The sequence below is a fragment of the Myxine glutinosa genome, chromosome 10 (assembly GCF_964187855.1).
Source record: "Myxine glutinosa chromosome 10, kmMyxGlut1.1, whole genome shotgun sequence".
In the NCBI taxonomy this organism is placed as follows: Eukaryota; Metazoa; Chordata; class Myxini; order Myxiniformes; family Myxinidae; genus Myxine; species Myxine glutinosa.
Window position 1 is genome coordinate 93,011,126 of NC_136270.1, and position 20,687 is coordinate 93,031,812.

The window sequence follows — 20,687 nt, forward strand, 5'->3', positions numbered from 1 at the left end:
TATGTTCCAGCTTTTCTATTGTACTTTGTTGCTTGCTCTGGCCTATTCTGACACTTTGATTGACTACTGTTACTACCACGATTAAAACAACTACCGTACTACTTTAAATGACCCCAATTATTCCCACCTTCTTATGGGTTCATCCTGGGGAATGTTTTTGGCTGCCACACTTAGTATTCGACTTAAGGTGATCTCAGTAGGAACAGGAAGATAATCTATATCCATATCTATATTGTGCAACAGGAATGTCCATCCATCCCCGAACTACTCCCTCTGTTCTAAGGCTAGTCCTGCCAAACCTTCCATGTCCGAAGTTGGGTGGTAGGTTTCATATGATTATGATTATGATTAAATTCATTAAAATTATGATTTTGACTTTCGAGTAATTTTTTTGTCCAAGTCCTTCATGAACCGGCTGTCCATGCTTGCCGTTCGACTGATGGTGTCATAGGAATATGGAATTTATTGGTGAAAATTTTCTTCTGAGAGCCTGGCCTCCATTCTGTGCATAGCACATGTACCTTGCTAAAAAAAAAAAAAAAATTATATATATATATATATATATATATATGTATTTATGTTTATGTTATGTCGGGAGGGTAGAGCAATATCTAGAGCCAGGTAGATCTGTATAGGTGGGTATTCGACTGTCGCGATAGGGAATCTACCTGTAATTTCTGTGTGTTTAGGCGGTTTGTCGGGTAAGAATACATCTGTGAACATACCAGGATGTTCGAGTGTTAGATGGTGTAGGGATTAAGATAAAGCCCCTGTGTGTCACACCTGGTCATTAAACCTTTGTCCCTTATGGTAATGCACACCTGTAGACACTTAGTTAGGCCCTTTAGTGCACACATTAATTAAATTCCCTTCCCTGACAAGACTTTGGAAGAAAATGGACAAGAGGCCAGTTCAGGGCACTGCCGCATGGGCCGCAGCCAGCTACATCTCCGGCAGGCCTTGAGTAGCACGCACTATGACCACGCTACAGGCCTGTGATTCAGTGGAGGGCACTGATTGGGTGGCGCGCCAAGGCTGAAGTCACCGCCGCAATGTTATATAGGGGCGCGCCGAACGGCATTTTGGAATTATTTGAGAGTTGCACATCCGGCTCTGACCCTGTCACGTCCTTCTCTCGCTTGCACGTCCCTTTCTCTCTCTGGCACGTCCAACTCTTGAGAGAGCTCACTTGGACTTGGCTGATAGCGTGCAGTCGCACTTGCGTTATTTCCTCCTGCAATTTCTTCGTTCTGAGTTTGTGCCTCGTGTTGGAGATCGACCGTGTGTGGAGCTCGCCAGCTGCATTGGACGCGTGGTGCTTGGAGCGAGGCCTGGTGGTGCTCGGAGGCAGACGGAGGGGGGGCCGCGTGGGACGTCGACGGACGCAAGACTACAGACGGGTTAAGACGCACCACACTCACAAATACACGACGTGTTCTTTTGGAAGTTGGAGCAAGGCCTGGTGGTGCGCGAGCACGAGCGGAGCTTGGAGCCACGTGGTGGACGATACCAAGACAAGACGAGGGACACATAAGGCCAATCCCCATTACATTTTACACAACGTGTTCTTTTCCTTTAATTCATATTCCTGTGTCTTGTTTCTGAAGTCTGGTGTGTGGGATCCCAATTTAGAAATTAGGTTTATCGTCGCGTTCCCCTGTCCCGACTTTTGATTAAATAAACCCTTGTATTATTTTTCATTCCTTGTTAAACCTGTGTCCGTTTGAGTTTGTTCGCCTTCCACAGGTACGCGCTTTTACCGCAGCTCCCATTTTCCTTCTTCCTCCCGTGTTTGATAATAAAATCCGTGTTTGGTCGTCGCCTCCAATTAAATCCGTTTGGTCCATCTGCGAGCCCTGGTATTAACCTAAGGGTCCGCGCAACAATATGTATATACTGTATACTAGCAAGAGTATCCGGCGGTGCCGGGTAACAATGAGTCGTTTCCTGACAGGAATATGATATACGCAAGCTGGGTCCATCATCTCGAAGGAATTTTAAAAACAGATCGCAGGTACAGTGGACTCTGATGCAGTGGAGTGACACCCTATCCCATGGAAGTATGAATTAAGTTAAAAATTATTAATATGTTTGTAAGGACTTTCCCGGTTTTCCAACCGGGGGAACTTGTTAGCCGGTGTCTGTGGGCGTGCTACGATGACCACGACAGCACTTGGATTCCGGCTCCACATTGAGTGTCCTCTAGGATTCTGAATAATCCTCTTCCTCAGTAATATAAGGGCTCAAAAAGGCATCCTCGCGCTCTTCCCGATACGCAAGTATTCGCCCGACACACCGTCCATATGAGTCCTGCTCTACTGGCAAAAGTTGCAGCTCCAACGTGGCTTGCAATCGTGCGAGTATCACTTTGTGCCACCTCGCCCCACAATACACACACAACTGGTCCTCACGCTCTTCATGCACCGACCAAGCCGTCGTGAGAAGAAACGCACCTGGTCCTTCGATCGTTCGTTCTGCACCACTCATGCAGCAACTATAAACGTTGATAGAGTAACACGCAACCACCCGGACACGCTGTGCGACAGAGCTCGCGCCGACCTGCAAACGCCGACAGACGCCATGAGCGAATTTGCTTTTTCCTCTGAAACTACACACTATTACGATGAAACTTGATCACAACCTTCATCACCCATGATGTACCGAAGTTTGTTCATGGCACTAAGAAAATCAAAGTCTAAGGGGGTCTACGGGGGTGGGGGGGAGGGGCTCAAGGTGGGTCCAGGTTTTACTCCTCAAAATTAGTATTTGCTTTCTGTTCTGAAACTACACACACAATTTTGATGAAACTTGACCACAACCTTCACCACCCATGCTGTACCAAATTTCATTATGTTCATTATGTTCATTCTGTTCATGTTCATTATGTTCATTATTATTATGTTATGTTAAATATCATTATTATTATTATGTTATTACATTATGTTCATTAGGTTCATTATGTTCATGGCATTAAAAAAAATCTGGCCCTGAAGGGGTTTACTGGGGGGGTTATCCCCCAAATAGGTATTTTTGGTTTGTTTGTTTAACGTCTTATGATTATGTTCGTATGATTCTACACGTTGCCCTGTCTTCTAGCAACCATTGAATTTGGTTTGTAGTATACTGTATTTGTAGTATACATTGAATTGTAGTATACTGTTTATTCTACCAGGTGAGCACCCAGGGGTATTGCCCCTATGTTTAATTCTTAGCACAAGGTTTTCTTTGAACCTCATCTTTAGAAATAACGAAACGTTTAGAAACCCGTTGTTATGGCATTAGAATATTCTGAGTGTTGTTCTACAGGCAGCTTGTTCTTATGGTCAATTTACAAGGTGGTGCATGCCTTGCATTTTAGTGGCAGGTGCAGCTGATGAACTGTGCTACAGCAAACTGAATCAAGAGGGAACAAGCAAAGGAAACTGTGGTCATAATGGTGATTCTTGGTTCCAGTGCATCAAGAAGTGAGCGGACACATCCCAGACGCTGTTTTAACGTCTTACTTCCAATTGACTTGGCCTAGAATGTATAATTATTCCTTCCAAAGACATTTTGAATATGTTACAGACCATTTGAGATTTAAAATCTTACATCTTCTACAAAATTGTATTCAGTTATTACGTATCATTAAGTATGTCAATGCCCAAATAACAAATAACTAAATTTTCTTGCACCTAATCAGGATTGTGCTTGACACAAACCACCCAATAATAATTCTAGAAAGCCTTAACGCATCAGTGTGTATAACTAATTAATGGCCTTTCCTTCGTGAGCATGCCTTTAAAATTGCTGATGAGTTGGGTCGATGGCGAGGACTAGGGAATTACAGTCAGCCTGTTTTTAAAGATATTGTTGATGCACCCGGCCTGAAACTTTTCTCCTCCACATTCTTGGTAGGGACGTGTTTTGTGGATTATTGCTTTGTACAAACATTGGCTCACGGCCCCAGCTCGGCATCCTGTCCGGAAAAGTGACTCGGACATCTCTGAGAGAACGAGGACGTCTGCTGCAATGCAGGTTAGGCAAGAGTTCTCGCAAGTCAAATATAGGTGTAGCTTGTATGGTGTATAATAATTAATCATTGCTGTTTTGCAGTCACTTCACTATTAATTGTGGCTTCAACTACTGAGGCCTCCTGCATGCATGTTTGAAAGTAGGAGCTTTATTTGTTATTGTTATTGTTGTTATTAGCACAGTATTATTACTATTGCTATCATTAACTCGTAGTTTGGTGCTCGTCACGACTGCAGTGGAGCAAACGTGATTTTGGAGGATGGTTCAGACCTGGGATATGTGCCTGATGGTACGCCATGTGACGTCAACGCTGTGTGCTTGGAGCGGCGCTGTCTGCCTCTGGATGCTCTCAATCTCACGACCTGTCCATCAACAAACCACAAGACTTGCTCTGGACATGGGGTGAGATACAGCATGTTATGCAGTCATTCTCGGAGAGTATGTGGTTTTCAGGACATCGTGTGTTGTTTTTACCAAGCTGCACTTGTGGTGAATCAAACAAGTTTGTTGTTCATTTCATTGTTGTTAAAATATATATATTTGCTTGGATTTGTTTTCTTTCCTTTCTCTTTCTGCTTCTTTCATTTTTGGAGCAACGTATACAGGCAAAATGGTGAAATTGTAGCCGCTCCCCAATCCCCAACGCCATCATTCTCACCTTTTCCCTAAATATTCTCTTCCCCTTTCCCCTCATTTTGTCTCCCGTCCCTCCGACAAGGTCAGAGACGGGGGACAATAAAATGAGCTCCGTCCGTCTGACTGACCTACTGATCATCTGTCCATGTACTTTTGTGTACGCGATATTTCAAAAACCGTTCAACATTTCGCTTTTCATCTTGCAGACATGATCCTCAAGACAAGATCTCAACCTGATGAGATCACGGCTGTGATTGGCTGAATTATGTTGCCATGGCAACCATTTCAGTAACTTGCCTGGTGTATGTGATATTTCAAAAACCATTCAACATTTAGCTTTCATATTGCACAGATCTACTCCTCATACCTCCCAAAAGTTGAAGAACTTAGTCATCAGCTTCTTTTTATTCTCTTATTTTCCTTTCATTATTTTTCCTCATCCACTTCATGCCCCATCTTCCCCTTAACATTTTAGGATCTGTGCTTTTTTTGCCCCGCACGTGCAACGCGAAAGCAGGATTAAGTAATTGGTTCACTTTATCTATCTATATATATATATAAAAGAAAGTTTTTGTTTGTTTGTTTGTTTGTTTGTTTGTTTATCTGTCTGCACGCGCTAATCTCCTGAACGGTGAAAGATAGGAGGAAACCTCTAAAACAAAAAATGTCGGGATGGGCTCCGGGAAGGTTATAGGCCAGGTGGCGAGGCTGGTCGAGGCAGCCTCGGCTGGGCTGGGCCCATTTCGCAATTAAAAGCTGAGCTGAATTATAGTAGTCAATCTTCTACGGCCGCGAGTAAAAGCTGAATTATAGTAGTAAATTCATTCAAAAAGAACCCGGGCAACGCCTGGTGCTTTTGGCTAGTCTGTCTATAAATGTCAGTTTATGATTGAGGAACACTGTGGAACACAAATCACCTTTTTGGCTTGGAAATCACCTTTTAGCAGTACTTTGAAATAGTATTAATGCCCTGAGGGCAGAGTAACTATGAGAATCGGCATTCGTGTCAGCTCATCCCTTGAGTGCAGAATAATGGGGAATAGCGGTTTGTTTGGTGCATCCTTTTTCAATGATTGTTCCGAAATCGTCATTTTCTCTGAGAGAAATTGGCAGAAGGTTTGGAATTGTGCAAATGCATGGATAAACCTTGATGGCGGCGAAAAACACATCTCAGTGGAGCCTCTTCAGCTCTGGACTGTTCCATTTGACCCATTCATCATCAACTATTATGCAAGATTCACAAAGGAAATGAGCACAGACTGTGCCCTGAAACGCAAAGCAAGAGTTTAATAGACCCTCTCCACATCCTTTTTGCCAAGATGGCATGGGGTAAGGTGTTCTATTAAACAGCTGGAAAGCCATTGAGTGAATTAGAGCCATCATCTACAACTCAATTGTCCAAAGCACAATGAAAATTACCTAAAAAGGGTATAAAACTGCAAATGCAAACATCTGCAGATCTATGAATGACAATCCCACACGGCTGGAGTTAGGCACGTCATATTGTATTGGTGGAATAACATTCCACCAATACAAGTTAGGCACGTCTGTCCATCCGTCTATTCATCCCACCTGTGATTGTCCATACTTTTTCCCATACCCTTTAACATATTCAACTGAAATTAGGTACATCTTTATTATGATAATTTGTTGCATGGCTTTATTATTCTTGTTTTAAAAGTTATCATTTCATCACATCATATTGCACCTATTTTTATAGACACGTGATAGATACAAAGTACATGAGCAATGATGGCTGCTCCACTAAAAATAAAACATATTTTTGCACTTATAACTAGAACAGCACTCAGTAGAGAGCATACCTCCGCCTGGTTGGCCATATCACTCAATGGTAAACAATCACTTTAAAAATTCTACTAGTCGGATCCGGATCTTCACCAAAATTGATTAGATTCTTCCTTGCCCAACTGACCCAACCTGTCCAACAAGTTTCGTCCAAATCCATCCATATTTTTTTCAGATATCCTGCTATTTATCGTTTTTGGCCCTATCTCCCAATGGTGAAAAATCACTTTAAAAATTATAGTAGCCGGATCCGAATCCGGATCTTCACCAAAATCGAATCATTTCGTCCTTGTCAAATACGCTACATCTCTGCCAAATTTCTTCCGAATGCATCTACAACTTTTTGAGATATTTTGTTCACAAACAGACAGACAGACAAACAGACAGGGGTGAACACATAACCTCCATCCACCTTTCGGTGGTGGAGGTAAAAATTCTGCATCACTGCTAATTATGCTGGTGAGAAAAGGAAGTAAATTTGAGCCTTAGCAACATTTTTTTTTTTTTTTTTTTTTTTTTTTTTGTATACAAGATCGAGGCTCGTGAAAGAGCGAACATTAATCACACAGAAAGACAAACAGACACATTAAAACAAATAACATCGGGAGCGGTAGACAAGATGGGGAGAGAGGGGGAAGGACACAAACACAACATTTGAGAGCAGGGACCGAGAGACATGGAGACATCGAGAGATCTGTGGGAGGGAGAGGGCTTTGGGGGGGAGGCATGTGAAGGGGGGGGGGGTGGGAGAGGTATAAACATATGGACACTGCCAGGATTTCCAGGAAAGAAGTTGGAATTTCAAACAAGGTGGATCTGGGGTGAATTAGTGGGGGTAGAAAAGATCAAGGTTATGGATGGGGGAAGATAAGAGATGGTGGTGAACAGCTGTTTTAAAGACCTGGAGGGAGGAGAGGGATTGAAGGGAGTGTGGGAGTTTGTTCCACAGGCGGGAAAAAAGAGGAATGAAAGAGTGAAGGTGAGCAGAGAGCCGAGATTTCGGCAGTTTAACCATCAGAGGGTTGCTGGCAGATCTTGTGCGACCTGTAGGAATATTTGGGGGACAGAGCACATAGAGAGCTGGGGGAGCAAGGCCGGAAAGGAGTCGGTAGAAGACAGAAAGACCACCTACCTGCCTGCGGTGAGTGAGTGAAAGGCCGTCAGAGATAGCTTCATCGCGGGAGATTCCAATGATTTTGAAAGCTTTGGATTCAACAGCGTGAAGCCGAGCCAGGTGTGAGGCAGGAGCACCAGCCCATAGGGGAGAACAGTATTCCATTGAGCTGCGGATGAAAGCCTTGTATGTGGTGAGGAGCTCAGGTGTGCCAAGGAAGGACTTCGCACGACGGAGGATGCCCAGTCGGCGACTGGCTTTGGAGGCAAGCTTGGAAATGTGGTTTTCCCAAGAAAGATCATGGCAGATAGTGAGACCCAAAAGCTTGAGCGACAGAACTTCTTGGAGAGGATTGTTGAGAAAGTAGATGGGAGGGTTGTCCAGTCGATCTTTTCGGAGAGACATAGTAAGAGTGTGAGATTTGTCAGGATTGAAAGACATGTTCCACTTGTTTGACCAGTCTGTGATTTTGTCCAGGTCTTCAGAGAGTGAGGAGGCTGCAGACTGCCGATCTGAGGGAAGAGGAATGGAGCGGCAGAGAGTGGAGTCATCAGCAAAGAGATAGAGAGGATTTTCCAGAGAGTCGGAGAGATCATTGATAAAGATTCGTCCAAATCCATCCAGATTCGTCCAAACATTCTTCCCAAACACGCATTTGTGATGTTTTAAATTAGTATTTCCTCTCTTGGTCATGTCTCTCCAATCTCTCTCTCTCCCCGCTGTTTGTGGTGCTCTACCTGAAGGCAGTTTCAGTGTTGCCAAGGTAGCCCAATGGCAAGGATCACATTGGGTGAGTTGTCTTTGCTTTCCCAATGGTCGTCAAGGGCAGAAATTTGTAATTTGTTCAGTGATCTTGCATTAACACCACGCCTCATGAAAGACTCCGTGGGATATTTATCGTCCACCAGCTAATGCTATCAGATGGGACACCGAGCTTTACTTCCATCTGAAGTGTTGAGGGACCAGTCCAATTTGTGATACAACTCCCTGCCTGTGAAGCCCTGATCCGACAGTTTATAATGTGGTTAGGACTCAATCCCAGGCTATAGACGGCTGAAAGGTGAGTGCATTACCTCTACACCATCCTGACAGACCTCCCAAAATTCCAATTTTTATTGTTTATGTGAAAATTATCCACATTATTTTTTCTTTATTCTCTGTTTTACATAATCGCTGTTGCACATTTACATCTGTTTCCTTCTTTCCATACCTTTTGTCCAGGTATGCAGTCATATAGGGCAGTGCGTCTGCAGCCGAGAGTGGATGGGCAGTGATTGCAGTTCCCTCAACCCCTTGGCTTCCATTAAGAATACCCACCCACATGACGATGGCACCTCAGGTTTGTGACAATCACTGTAATCATGCAGTAATTTTATACAATTTGTACTTGTACTTATCAAAAATGGTAGCAATTTTGAGCTTGAGACTTGCTTTTCTACTTCTCTCCATGGATACAAGATTTAATTTGGATAATGAATACACCTTTCAACTCCATAATGTTTTGCAAATGTTTGAGATTTCTGATTCTGATGTACCATATTATGTTACAGAGCGTCGGTGCTGCTGAAGTATTTTCTTCGAAAGGATTATACTGGGTGGTTTGCCATTGCCTTACTAGCAGTAGTTAGGGCAGGAATTTTGAATTTGGCTGTGGTGCGGGTGATAGCTCGCCTACTTGTCGTGAAAGACACCGTGGGATCGGATCCACCAAAAAAATTAACCCGAGGACCTGTCCCCGTCACGAGGGGGCGGGGCATGTTAACTAGCTTCGGGAATAAGGATAAATTATCCCTTGTACGTCTTACCCTTGGTGAATTATCCTTTGTCCCTTTTGGCACCGCACCATAGGCACGAGTTAGAATTTCCATTAAACTACACTAAATAACAATAAAAAACCAATCGGGAGAAAGGCATCAAGCATTAGGGCTGACAAACCCGCCTAGTGGGCAGGTGGTGGGCATCCACTTTACCTCGGGCTGGTGGGCAGGTCTTCGGGTTTACCATCCTTCCGATGGACGGCGCATACATTGATGAACTTCCATGCATGTGAAACACCATGGTGACTTGGGTGGTCCAAAACTTTTAAGATTGGATTTTCATGTCTCCACAAGCCTGCCCCTATTCCTATTGAGGAAAGTAGTTTGTGGTGAAAATGTGAGCTTGATTGGACAATATTTAGAGGTTGCTCAAAATGTTGACAAATTTTAATGAATAATAAGATACAGAATTTTTGGCATCATACATCAATTCATAGATAATTATCTATTTTCAATTACTCAAATTATTTATTATTGTTGGCTTGTACTTGTCTTCAGTGGTATGACCAAGAGATTGTGCAAAAGCACTGGCCACAAACATAGCACGCCGATCTGAGAGATTTACTCTGTCCAGAGTTGCCACTATTGCTGGAGTGATCACCTTGATGGGAGCCTTTTTCGCCTGTTTGGCAGAAGATGGACTTTGGAGTTTGAAGTCATTGTCCCCTGAATCGGAGCTTTCAATCTCAGACTCATAATCATCATCAACCACAGCCGATGTTGATGGAACAGATTGCATTGCTGTTAGAGTCTCAGCAGCATGTTTCTTCTTTCTTTTATCTTCATTCTCAAGCCTGATACGCTTTCTGTTCTCCTTCACTGCCAGAGTGTTGTCCACAGATCCCATACGTGAACTTGAAGGATCCTCACGCTGCATGATAAGGAATGCTTTGTCTTCTTCATTCGTCATTTTCTCAAGCGCATCATTTGGTGAGATATCGAAGAGGGATTGAAGATCATCTTTGAACATCTGCTCCTTCACTCTATAGTTTTAGAATGTCTTGGTTCTATTTTTCTTTACCAGTTTGTAGGCATCATACAACTTCAAAAGTTGGCGCTCACAGGAATCTACTCTCCAATGGAATTCGTGCTTTCTCCCAGTATGCACACACAGCTTGTACACTAATTTTGGCACTGTCACGAACTGTATGGTGTTCTTGTATGTGATGGTACACCATTTTCTGCAATGTGTGTCCTTTGGTTGGTAGTCCCCCACATATTATTTCCTTTTCAGACTTTCCCAGCATCCAAACTGTGGAAGAGCTGCGAGTTTCTGCCATCTGAAAAAAAACAGGATAAATTAAAAATGATATTTTTTGAGCAACCTCTAAATAAGTTCCAATTGACCTCATATTTGGTTCATATGATCTTTATAAACATAGGACCAAGGACGGCCTTGTGGAGCATGGATTCTTAATAGTATTAAATATTACATACATCTGTGGACCACCCTAATTGGTGACAGTTTACAGTTTATATAAAATGTTGGAAATCCTGCTTGTTTTCCTGGGCAAAAGACAGCATGTCCCATAATGGAACCTGCTTGCACAGCATTAGGATGACGAAAGCTGTGCAAGCAAGTTCCATTATGGGATCTTATCCCTCAGGAGTGAAGGCCTCTGTGCAACACTCAGAATGTGCTACCATTAACAAATCCTGCCAAAACCCATCATTAGTCATGCCCAGAGAAAACCACACGTTGTTTTGTTAAAAGCTTGGGTATTCTCTTATGAACACGCAGTCACACGATGTTGTTTCGAATGCATTATCACTTGGAAGTCTCCCAGTTTCTCCATGCGGAAGTTTTCCAATATTCAATGCCGTCAGCATATAAGTAGTATTACAAAAAAAAAATCTCAAATGTGCGTGTTTAAACAATGAATGGTACAAGCAATTCAAGACAATGTTAACGCCACCGTTGGTTATTTGCAGGTTATAGTGTAGTTGGGGCTGTTTTGGGCGCCATTGTGGGAGCCATTTTGGTTGTGGCCGTGATACTTGGAATGACAACATGGGCTTTTAGGTAAGCCTCTCACGATGGTTGCTCCATATTTCCGACCATCATCCCAAAAGTTCTGTCACCACGCTTACATATAACATACATCATACCATTGACAAACGTTATCCACATCATGTTATCCTCAATACTGTCTACCAGTAAAACTCTACATGATAGCCAGCTCGATAAACACTGCTGTGGCCAAATAGAGACTGCACATTGAACGATATACATGGTCACATCTAGATTATGAATCTCAAGCAAGGGCTCTTCATCGGACTTCGCCTACAGTAGCTTGGATCTTCAACTAGCACTGATCCTAGTTACCATCGGTGAGCTGCTGCACAGTGTGTGCAGTGATGTTATCAGTTTATTTGTCTTTGCCATTTTCGAGGAATATCTTGGAGTTGGACATTTAGTGTCGATCAGTGGTGTTTGTGGTGATTTCAGATGAACATGCTGACGTCTCACTTTATCCCGTCCCGTCCTCCAATCTCCCCCTTCCCCTTTTGTCGAACACACTTTCTGAGCAACTCTATACCTGCAAGCCTTCACTGTAAAGTTATTCCCACTGACAATAAATCTCCTATGATTTCTCAACAGAACGTTCATAAATCTGAAGACAAAGTTATCAGATCTCATGAGAATTTGTTGTAAAACTCTACACTCTTATTCCATCTCTATTTAAGATTTTTTTTTTGTGTGTGCTTGTCTTGCTTTTCATCAGACTCGATGTTTGTTGACTTTCTAACTTTTTATTGTTAATGTGCTGAACAACTATCATCATTGTATTTAAGTCTAACCTGATCCTCAAACCATATATAATGTGGAATAATTATTGTCCTTTCTTTTTCTTCCTTTACTAATAATTTCCTTTACCTCCAACCTGTGCCTACATTTCATTGGAAGAAACATTCGCAAAAGCAGGTAAGACATCAAAGAAAATGATGTATTCCCTGTGTAAGAATTTTGATGCGAGAGCATGAAACGGCTTGTGCGTTTGCTCATCGTTTTGCAGTGATTTGGTGTGCTAGACTTCTTCGTCATCCATATTTTAGAGAAAGGCTTGAGGTCTAGAACTGTAGAATACAGGGAGATTAAGTGAGATGAAGGTGGAGAAGTTATGGAGTAGGGAAGGGAAAGGAAGCTTGAAAGAAATACGGGTATGTGGAGCAAAAAAATGAAAAATAAAGGTTGAGAAATCAAGACTGTTTGAAACTTTGCACTTCTGAGCATTCATCTTTTTTTCTGGACAAATTCCTCTCCATTGATTTTCTTTGTGTGTGTGCACCACAGTTTCCATTACCTTTGTGAATGTAGCTTCACCAAACTACAAGTGTTTTTTATACTGCTGATAGCATATTTTTAAACCATATTTTTAAATATAAATAGCATATAAATAAACCATTAAATAGATCAACTTTATTTTTTTTAAACCAGCCTGGTGTTGGCTTAGCGGTTAGGGTGCTGGCTTGGGATCTTAGGATCCTGAGCTCGAATCCCGGTCGATCACTGAATTAACGCCAGGGGGGTTGACTCAGCCTGTCATCCTTCCGAGGTTGGCAAATTGAGTACCAGCTTGCTGGGATGAATGATCCCAGTGTGTACCCCAATTCAGAATAGGTACACCGTATCCCTGCGCATCATAAGAGGCGACTAAGGGTTGGCGTCAGGAAGGGCATCTGGTCATAAAAAACATTGCCTCAAACAGGGAACCATGATTGTCATGGGGCCCACAAGGCTAAACCCAGCTCTAGTGGGGGAAAATGGCCTTAAAAGGATCATTCATATTCATTCATTCACAGCATATTTTTAAACCATAAACCTAATGAGCAGGCTAATCAAAATAGAGACCAATTATTGCACTATAGTCTCGAGAAGGAAGCCGGACATAACAATACACACACACGCACACACATATATATGTGTATTGTGTGTGTATGTATATATATATATATGTATATATATATATATATTGTCGCGTAACCGTGATTAACACCACAGTTACGGATGACCGATTGCGAGACTTTACACTCCCGAGGCGAAAACTCAATGGCGGACTCAAGTTCAACACCAACGCGCGGAAGGCCAGACGCAGCGAAGGCTCCGCAACCTTATCTATTAAAATGAAACACCCAGGAAACTGCGTTCAAATATGTACAGAAAATAATATAAGGGTTTATTAGGAAAAGTAAAGCCAGTGAAAAAGCCCGCCGGTAAATCTAATAATTCTAATAAACCTAAATCGGGACGTCCCCACACGACCGACAGCAAACACAAACGAGGGAGATTAATCACGAAAATAACACGTCCCGTCGTTCAAAATATACGCGGAGATCGGGCTTATCTGTCTTTGTCGTCTTGTATTGTTGGTGTCCAGCACCGCTCCTTCCGGCCCGATCGCACACCACGAGGCCCCTCGCTCCAAGCACCACGCGTCCGACGCAGGCCAGCGGCTCCACTTGACCAGGGACAGGAAGGACTCCTTTCAACTCCACTCGACTCGACGACGCGGGAGTGCTGGCAGCCAAGTGCCAACGAACTGCTCAGTGCCAACTGGGTGTGCTCTCGTGTGTCTCCTGCGACTCCCTACAACCCGAACTGCACTCGAACTGCGACTGGAATGGCGTGTCCTCTCCAACTCTCCACCACCGCTCAACTCTCTGGTGCCTGCCTGCGTCTGCAGTGCCTGCCACGAACTCAACTCAACTGGCGAACTCAGAGAGACTCAACTCAACTGCCCGCGTCTGCTCAGAGAGACTCAACAACTGCTGAAATGGCGTCCGACCGTCCCCTATATTGGTGGCCGATGACGTCACATTGCGCACTCCTCAGCCAATCAAAGCCTCCCGCGACTCCTGACATCTCCCCCGTTACGCGACCCTGCGGTCCTGGCATAACACGTGCCGGCCAGGTTTGTAGGCCTTTGGAGGTGTACACGGTGGCGGCCAATTGTGGTGGTGTTTTTGACCTGGTTTCCTGTCAATTTAATACGAAGTCCTTGTCAGGGAAAGGGGGATTATTTAATGTTGCGCTAAGGACCTAACTAATGTTTATGTGGTTTGCAGTGCCATAATGGACAAAGGTTTGACTACCAGGTGAGACTCACAGGGGCGTTACCTTTAATCCCTCACTATTTAACACTCGAATCTCCAGGTAGATCCACACTCATACATCTTACCCCGACAACCGCCTGAACATCAATAACTTATTACATGTAGAGTCCCTGTCACGACAGCCGAATACCTACCTATTCAGATCTACCTAGCTCTAGATGTTGCATTACCAAATTCATAACACAGCCCCCCCCCCTGGAACCGTAGCTCCTGCAAGGTTCACCGCAGGGCTACCATTCCAGCCTTAACACTTACTGTCACACACTTAATTAACCTATGAAATAAATCAGGAAGGGCTGTGGGAAGTGAGTCGGACTACCTACCTACACTTCCTTAACATGCTGAACCCCTTAACCATCATGCAAGTATGTACATCTTCTTCGTTGTTCCTGTGGAGGGAGGAAACAACAACACACAACACTAACTTAACCACAAAACTTAACCATCTTCCCAAAACTCAAAACTCTAACCTTTGTACATACCCCGGTCTACAGACCGCGTCCCCCGGTGGATGCCACAAGACTCAACCTTACCTGCGGGCCATCCCCAATGCATCCCCCTAAATTTCCACGGGCCCTGTCCAGATGTTACAGGTGAGTGACACGGCTCGGTGGATTTCGCCCACATTCATGCTACACAGACCCCTTAACCACTCATTCTCATTCCATAGGTCATCAAGGCATTTCAAAAATCAATAAGGTTCTTATTTCAATACACCCCCTGCAGGACCATGGCATTGATGTCATTCACGTGGGTGTGCATTCCTCAACTAGGCAGCGGGGAGGTACCGCACAAAAAGATGGTGGGGGGCACATCAGGCTGTGGTGCCCGCAGTCCCAAAAACAAGTCAACCGACTTACAAGTTCATTGCCCCCCCCCCTTTACCTCTTGGCCCCATGACAGCCCAACAGCCCCTTTCCGCCGTTACCTCGCCGGTGAGGGTCTCCACACACACCAGGCTCCTTTGCCTCCTGCTTTCGCGCAGCAACACGGGTCACCGGGGGACTTCCTCACCCCGCGGCGCCCAACCAGACCCTCCACCGACGAGCTCCAATTTCCAGTTACCACCGGCTGCCAGGGGTAATTGCCGCAGAGGGGGGCCCGCAGGCATCGCTCCTCAGAGCTTGCTCTGTACCTGCGGACACACACACCTTCCCCACCCACAAGACCCCAAAACACACTTCCTCCCCCACTGCCATTCAATTCTCCACACAACTCAGCACAATTCAGTACAATTCATAGATGGTGTAAAAGGTGTTACAAGGCTTGCCATGGCCTGCTACATGTGAAATCCCCCCAGTTCACATTTAAACCATCACATCTTCCCAAAAGTACATTTCCAAAAGCACAATTATCATCCCTCATTATCTCCAATAATCATCACACACTCTCCAGGTTCCACTCTCACGACCACATCAAAACACCTAACCACAACACAAAAACATACGCCACCCACAAGACACTGTGGCTCCCATTCCATCCCCTCACCGGCCATGTCATCACTCGCTCTCACCTCCCAACTCCAAATTACATGTCCCCAATTTCCCAAAGCAAATCCTGAAGCCTGGGACAGTACTCCTCAAAACACTCACCTCAAGTGCAGGTAGTTACAGGTTGGTCAGGTTCAAGAGTGTCATCCACCACACAATTCCCAAAATTTCACATTGGGCCTACCAAATCCTTCCAGATTTCTCTTTTGTCCCCACTACACTGGCAGGTATGTGGATCCGCATCCAACGGTGATCATCACTACACAACTACCTGTGGCCACGACAGCTCTGCACCTCTACCGTGCAAGGGTCACCGGGACAAGGTGAGCAGTCAAAACGCCAACATGGCCCATGAGTGTCCATAAGGGTGCGACCCACCATCCATCCTTCGGCCCCCCTGCGAGGAACACAGCTGCAGCAGCCCCAGCTGGCCAATGTGGTGAGCACTTGCTGCCACAACACACACTACCGCACACACAACCTCGGCCCTGGGGGGCACGGTCGCAGTGCGTGGCATCCCTACAGCCACGTCCCCTGCACCTCCCCATCATCCCCCAGTCCGACTACAAAACTGCAGCCCCCCCCAGTGCTCACCCACACTTGACCACACCAAGGTCCAGTCAACAGCCATGCTCCACCAGGAGACCCACCCAGAAGACATGGTCCACACACCTCGGACACGCACAGCACCACGTTGACCCTCAGGCTACACAACTACATCCCCATCATCCCGCGTCCCAAATATCAGCACAGTTGCCCCCGCAACCAGTTGAAAGCTGTGTCTTGCTACCCTATTAATTTCATCACAGCCTCCAACACTTTGGTCTACACACCTGGATCAATAATGGCGTCACTGTACAGTGTCCACCATGGCATTTCAAAATCCACCCTTAAATTTCCATCTAACCCACAGATTACCCATGCCAAACATTTGTCACATTTCACTCACCTCACCAAAGAAGGATGCTTTGCCATACACATGCCAGCCGAGCATGGCCCATATGCTCGGCTCGTTACACATCTCCCGATTCACATCCCCATGGCTCTCTTCCCAACCCGAGAGTCCATAAATCACAACGGAGCATCTGTGGAAGGTCACTCACACCATCACGTTCCACAGATGCCCCAATGGTTGTCCGGCAGGCTATCTCCATCCCTGTCCATTCGGTTTGACCCGCGTCCATAGACCAACCACCATGCCAGGTCACCACATGCTGGTTGTCCCAGAGTCCCTGGAGGAGAGTGCCAGGCCGCATGCCCGGGTGGTCACCACATCAGTCCCAAGTTGGCCGTCCACAGTGCCACCACCAAAGCGCGACCCACAACACCTCCCCCTAGTGGTCCTCAATATTTGCCATCCCAGGCTTGAGAAACCACCTCGGACCTCCCTGGAGGTCTTAACCCCCACCAGGGTCCGGTGACCCTGCCGGCCCGAGCCACCAGCTCGGACGGCGCCCCGACGGACAAGGGACGCCACACTCCACCAGACCCCCCGTGGGACCCAGGTCGTACCTCGACACCCAAGGCTGGACCCCACGTCCAAATCTCGCCATCACAGCCCCCCAGCTGGCCGGCATACCCAAATTTTGAAAGGGGCAACTTTTGCCCGAGGCCATCACCCATGACCTCTCCATGTCCAAATCCCGCAGCCCGGGGACCAATCCCCACCATGGCTGCTCCAAATCAATTTCCCATTGTAATTTTATTTTACATTTTATTTTACAAATTTTCATTCCCATTGCCAACCCGCAGCTGCAGGGAACAACCTCTACCACCGGTTGTTCTGCCCCTCCCTGCAGTTGATCCAAATTCCCTACAGGGACCAAATCTCCAGAAGCTCTATCTCCCGATCCTCCAAGATCCAAATCCAGCCCGGAGCCAACACACTCCCCCAACTGGTTGTCCAATTTTGGAGCCTCTGTTTCCAAATAGCAGTGTACAGTGAGCGTCCCCTCGGTCATTCCAACCACCTCCTTGGACCAACTCACCTCATCACCCAGGCTCCTTTGGGCCTGGTCAAGCTCTACCTCCATGGGACTGTCCCAGGTCTCCAGCCGCTGGATCAAATCATCCTCATCATTACAAATCATTCCTGGCCCCGCCAGGCTTTGATCAATATCCCCAATAAATACCTGGTCCGGCTCCATTGCACGGACCCCCGAAAACTCTACCCCCTCTTGCTCCGCACCACCGCCCTGGTGCTGCACAACTCCAAATTCATCCCCCGGTTGGGGTGTTGTGACATCCACACGGTCCCGATAAACAACCAGGCCAGAATGTGGGAAACATTCCCCATTACAACTCTCACATTCCAAATTTCCTTCCCCGCTCACCTGTGGACACTCCACGTTTACCTGCAGGCATTCCCCCTCTACCTGTACACATTCCCCATCCACCTGTGGACATTCCCCATCCACCTCTGCACCTGCAGTCTCCCTATTTACTTCAATTGCCATTCCCTGTGCAATTCCCAATTTTGCCATTCCCGGCTCCTGAGCCCCGTGCACATCTGCATGGGCCGTACTCTCTCCTGTTCCCAATCTAGCTTCCCCCCGTTCCGATTCAATTTTTGCCACCTTTGGCTTCTCCTGTGCCCCCATTTGAATTTCTACTTTACCCTCAAATTTCCCCAGTCCGTCCGTAATTTGGTTTTGCACTCTCCCTTCTATGCCATCAATTCGTTCCCCCAGCTGCTGTGCCATTTCCCCAATTTTTCCTTCCAATTGTTCATTCCTTTCCTTTATTTCATTCCTCCATTCCTTCCCCTGGGACTCCATTTTATTTTCCATCCCTTCAATTTGTTCCTCCAATCGATCACTCATTCCCTTCATTCCTTCCCTACATTCCTTCCCTTGGGACTCCATTTTTCTTTCCATTCCTTCAATTTTTTCATTCAATTCCCGACTGGTTCGCTCACTCTCGGCCCTCTGAGCATTTATTAAATTTACTATGGTCTGGAGATCTATCGGGGCCGTCCCAGCGGCGGGGAAAGTTCCAACGCTATCCTTCATATCCCCCATTTCCGGCTCACTCCCGACGCTGACGGAGGCCTCGCTACGCACCTCCATTTCGTCGACCTCCGACATCCGCTTTTCGGAAGGTCGTTCCCCGCGCGCGTATCTATCTATAATTCCAGCAATCTCTGTGTGTCTGTCTGTGTGTCTGTGTGTCTGTGTGTCTGTGACCGCTGTTTCTCGACAACCACGGGTCCGATATACTTGAAACTTGCCAGGTATATTGCTGGGGACCCGAGGATGTGCCTTTTCAAGGTTTGTAATTAATCGGACAAGTACCTACCGAGCTATGTCCAAAAAACGCTTCAACCAATCAGAGAGCAGCGAGCTATCACGTGTGCCGAACCGTTAATGCAATGCAAGCGTTAATGCGTTAATGCAAGGCTTTTCTTTTTTTCCCTCTTCTCTTTCTACTTTTCCTTGCGATTAAATTGCAAACAGCCAAAATACGTTGGCGCTAATTGAATAATTGGCCATTAACACTAAAATAATCGTAACTGCGATATGCCAACTTCCGGACAGTGCAGCCTTCCATGTTGTTGTTGTTTGCAGCAGCTGTTTGCAGCAAGGCAAGGCTTTTCTTTTTTTCCCTCTTCTCTTTCTACTTTTCCTTGCGATTAAATTGCAAAAAGCCAAAATACGTTGGCGATAATTGAATAATTGGGCATTATGTTTTACAACTAATAAAAACGAATTTGCGATTCATTCGCTTTCCTGCGCGTTTGTGTACGCGATGGCGATTTCTTTACCAAACTCCGGAAGCCGTTCGCTTTGGACCGAACCATTGCATGTAAATAGAGGGGGGGGATTGTCACCACTCGCAAGCCGTTCGCTTTGGACCAAACCATTTCATGTAAATAGGGGGGGGGATATAATTTTAGATATATATATCGTACGGGCATGCCCTAGTTTATTTCAATTCCAAAATCACAATTTAAATTTGACGAAGACGCGATATCGCGCTCCGTATGCCCAATTGATTATTAAATTTCTCCGCCTCGCCTATCCAAATTTTGCGTTCGAACGTCGGACGCAATGTACGCCCGACCGTGTCGATGTCTCGCCGCGGACAAAAAAATTTGTCCGACGGATTCGAATCCCACTCCTGACACCACTTGTCGCGTAACCGTGATTAACACCACAGTTACGGATGACCGATTGCGAGACTTTACACTCCCGAGGCGAAAACTCAATGGCGGACTCAAGTTCAACACCAACGCGCGGAAGGCCAGACGCAGCGAAGGCTCCGCAACCTTATCTATTAAAATGAAACACCCAGGAAACTGCGTTCAAATATGTACAGAAAATAATATAAGGGTTTATTAGGAAAAGTAAAGCCAGTGAAAAAGCCCGCCGGTAAATCTAATAATTCTAATAAACCTAAATCGGGACGTCCCCACACGACCGACAGCAAACACAAACGAGGGAGATTAATCACGAAAATAACACGTCCCGTCGTTCAAAATATACGCGGAGATCGGGCTTATCTGTCTTTGTCGTCTTGTATTGTTGGTGTCCAGCACCGCTCCTTCCGGCCCGATCGCACACCACGAGGCCCCTCGCTCCAAGCACCACGCGTCCGACGCAGGCCAGCGGCTCCACTTGACCAGGGACAGGAAGGACTCCTTTCAACTCCACTCGACTCGACGACGCGGGAGTGCTGGCAGCCAAGTGCCAACGA

General features: G+C 45.8%; 1 protein-coding gene across 1 annotated transcript in view; it reads left to right on the forward strand.

The window, feature by feature from the left end:
• Window positions 1-20,687, forward strand: part of LOC137433690 (uncharacterized) — a 123,077-nt gene that overhangs the window by 82,181 nt on the left and 20,209 nt on the right. The window contains exons 23-28 of the mRNA XM_078786199.1: window positions 3,359-3,464; window positions 3,898-4,017; window positions 4,251-4,416; window positions 8,792-8,909; window positions 11,320-11,410; window positions 12,296-12,313. Of these exons, the coding sequence (XP_078642325.1) occupies window positions 3,359-3,464; window positions 3,898-4,017; window positions 4,251-4,416; window positions 8,792-8,909; window positions 11,320-11,410; window positions 12,296-12,313 (619 nt within the window). The remainder of the gene's footprint in view (window positions 1-3,358; window positions 3,465-3,897; window positions 4,018-4,250; window positions 4,417-8,791; window positions 8,910-11,319; window positions 11,411-12,295; window positions 12,314-20,687) is intronic.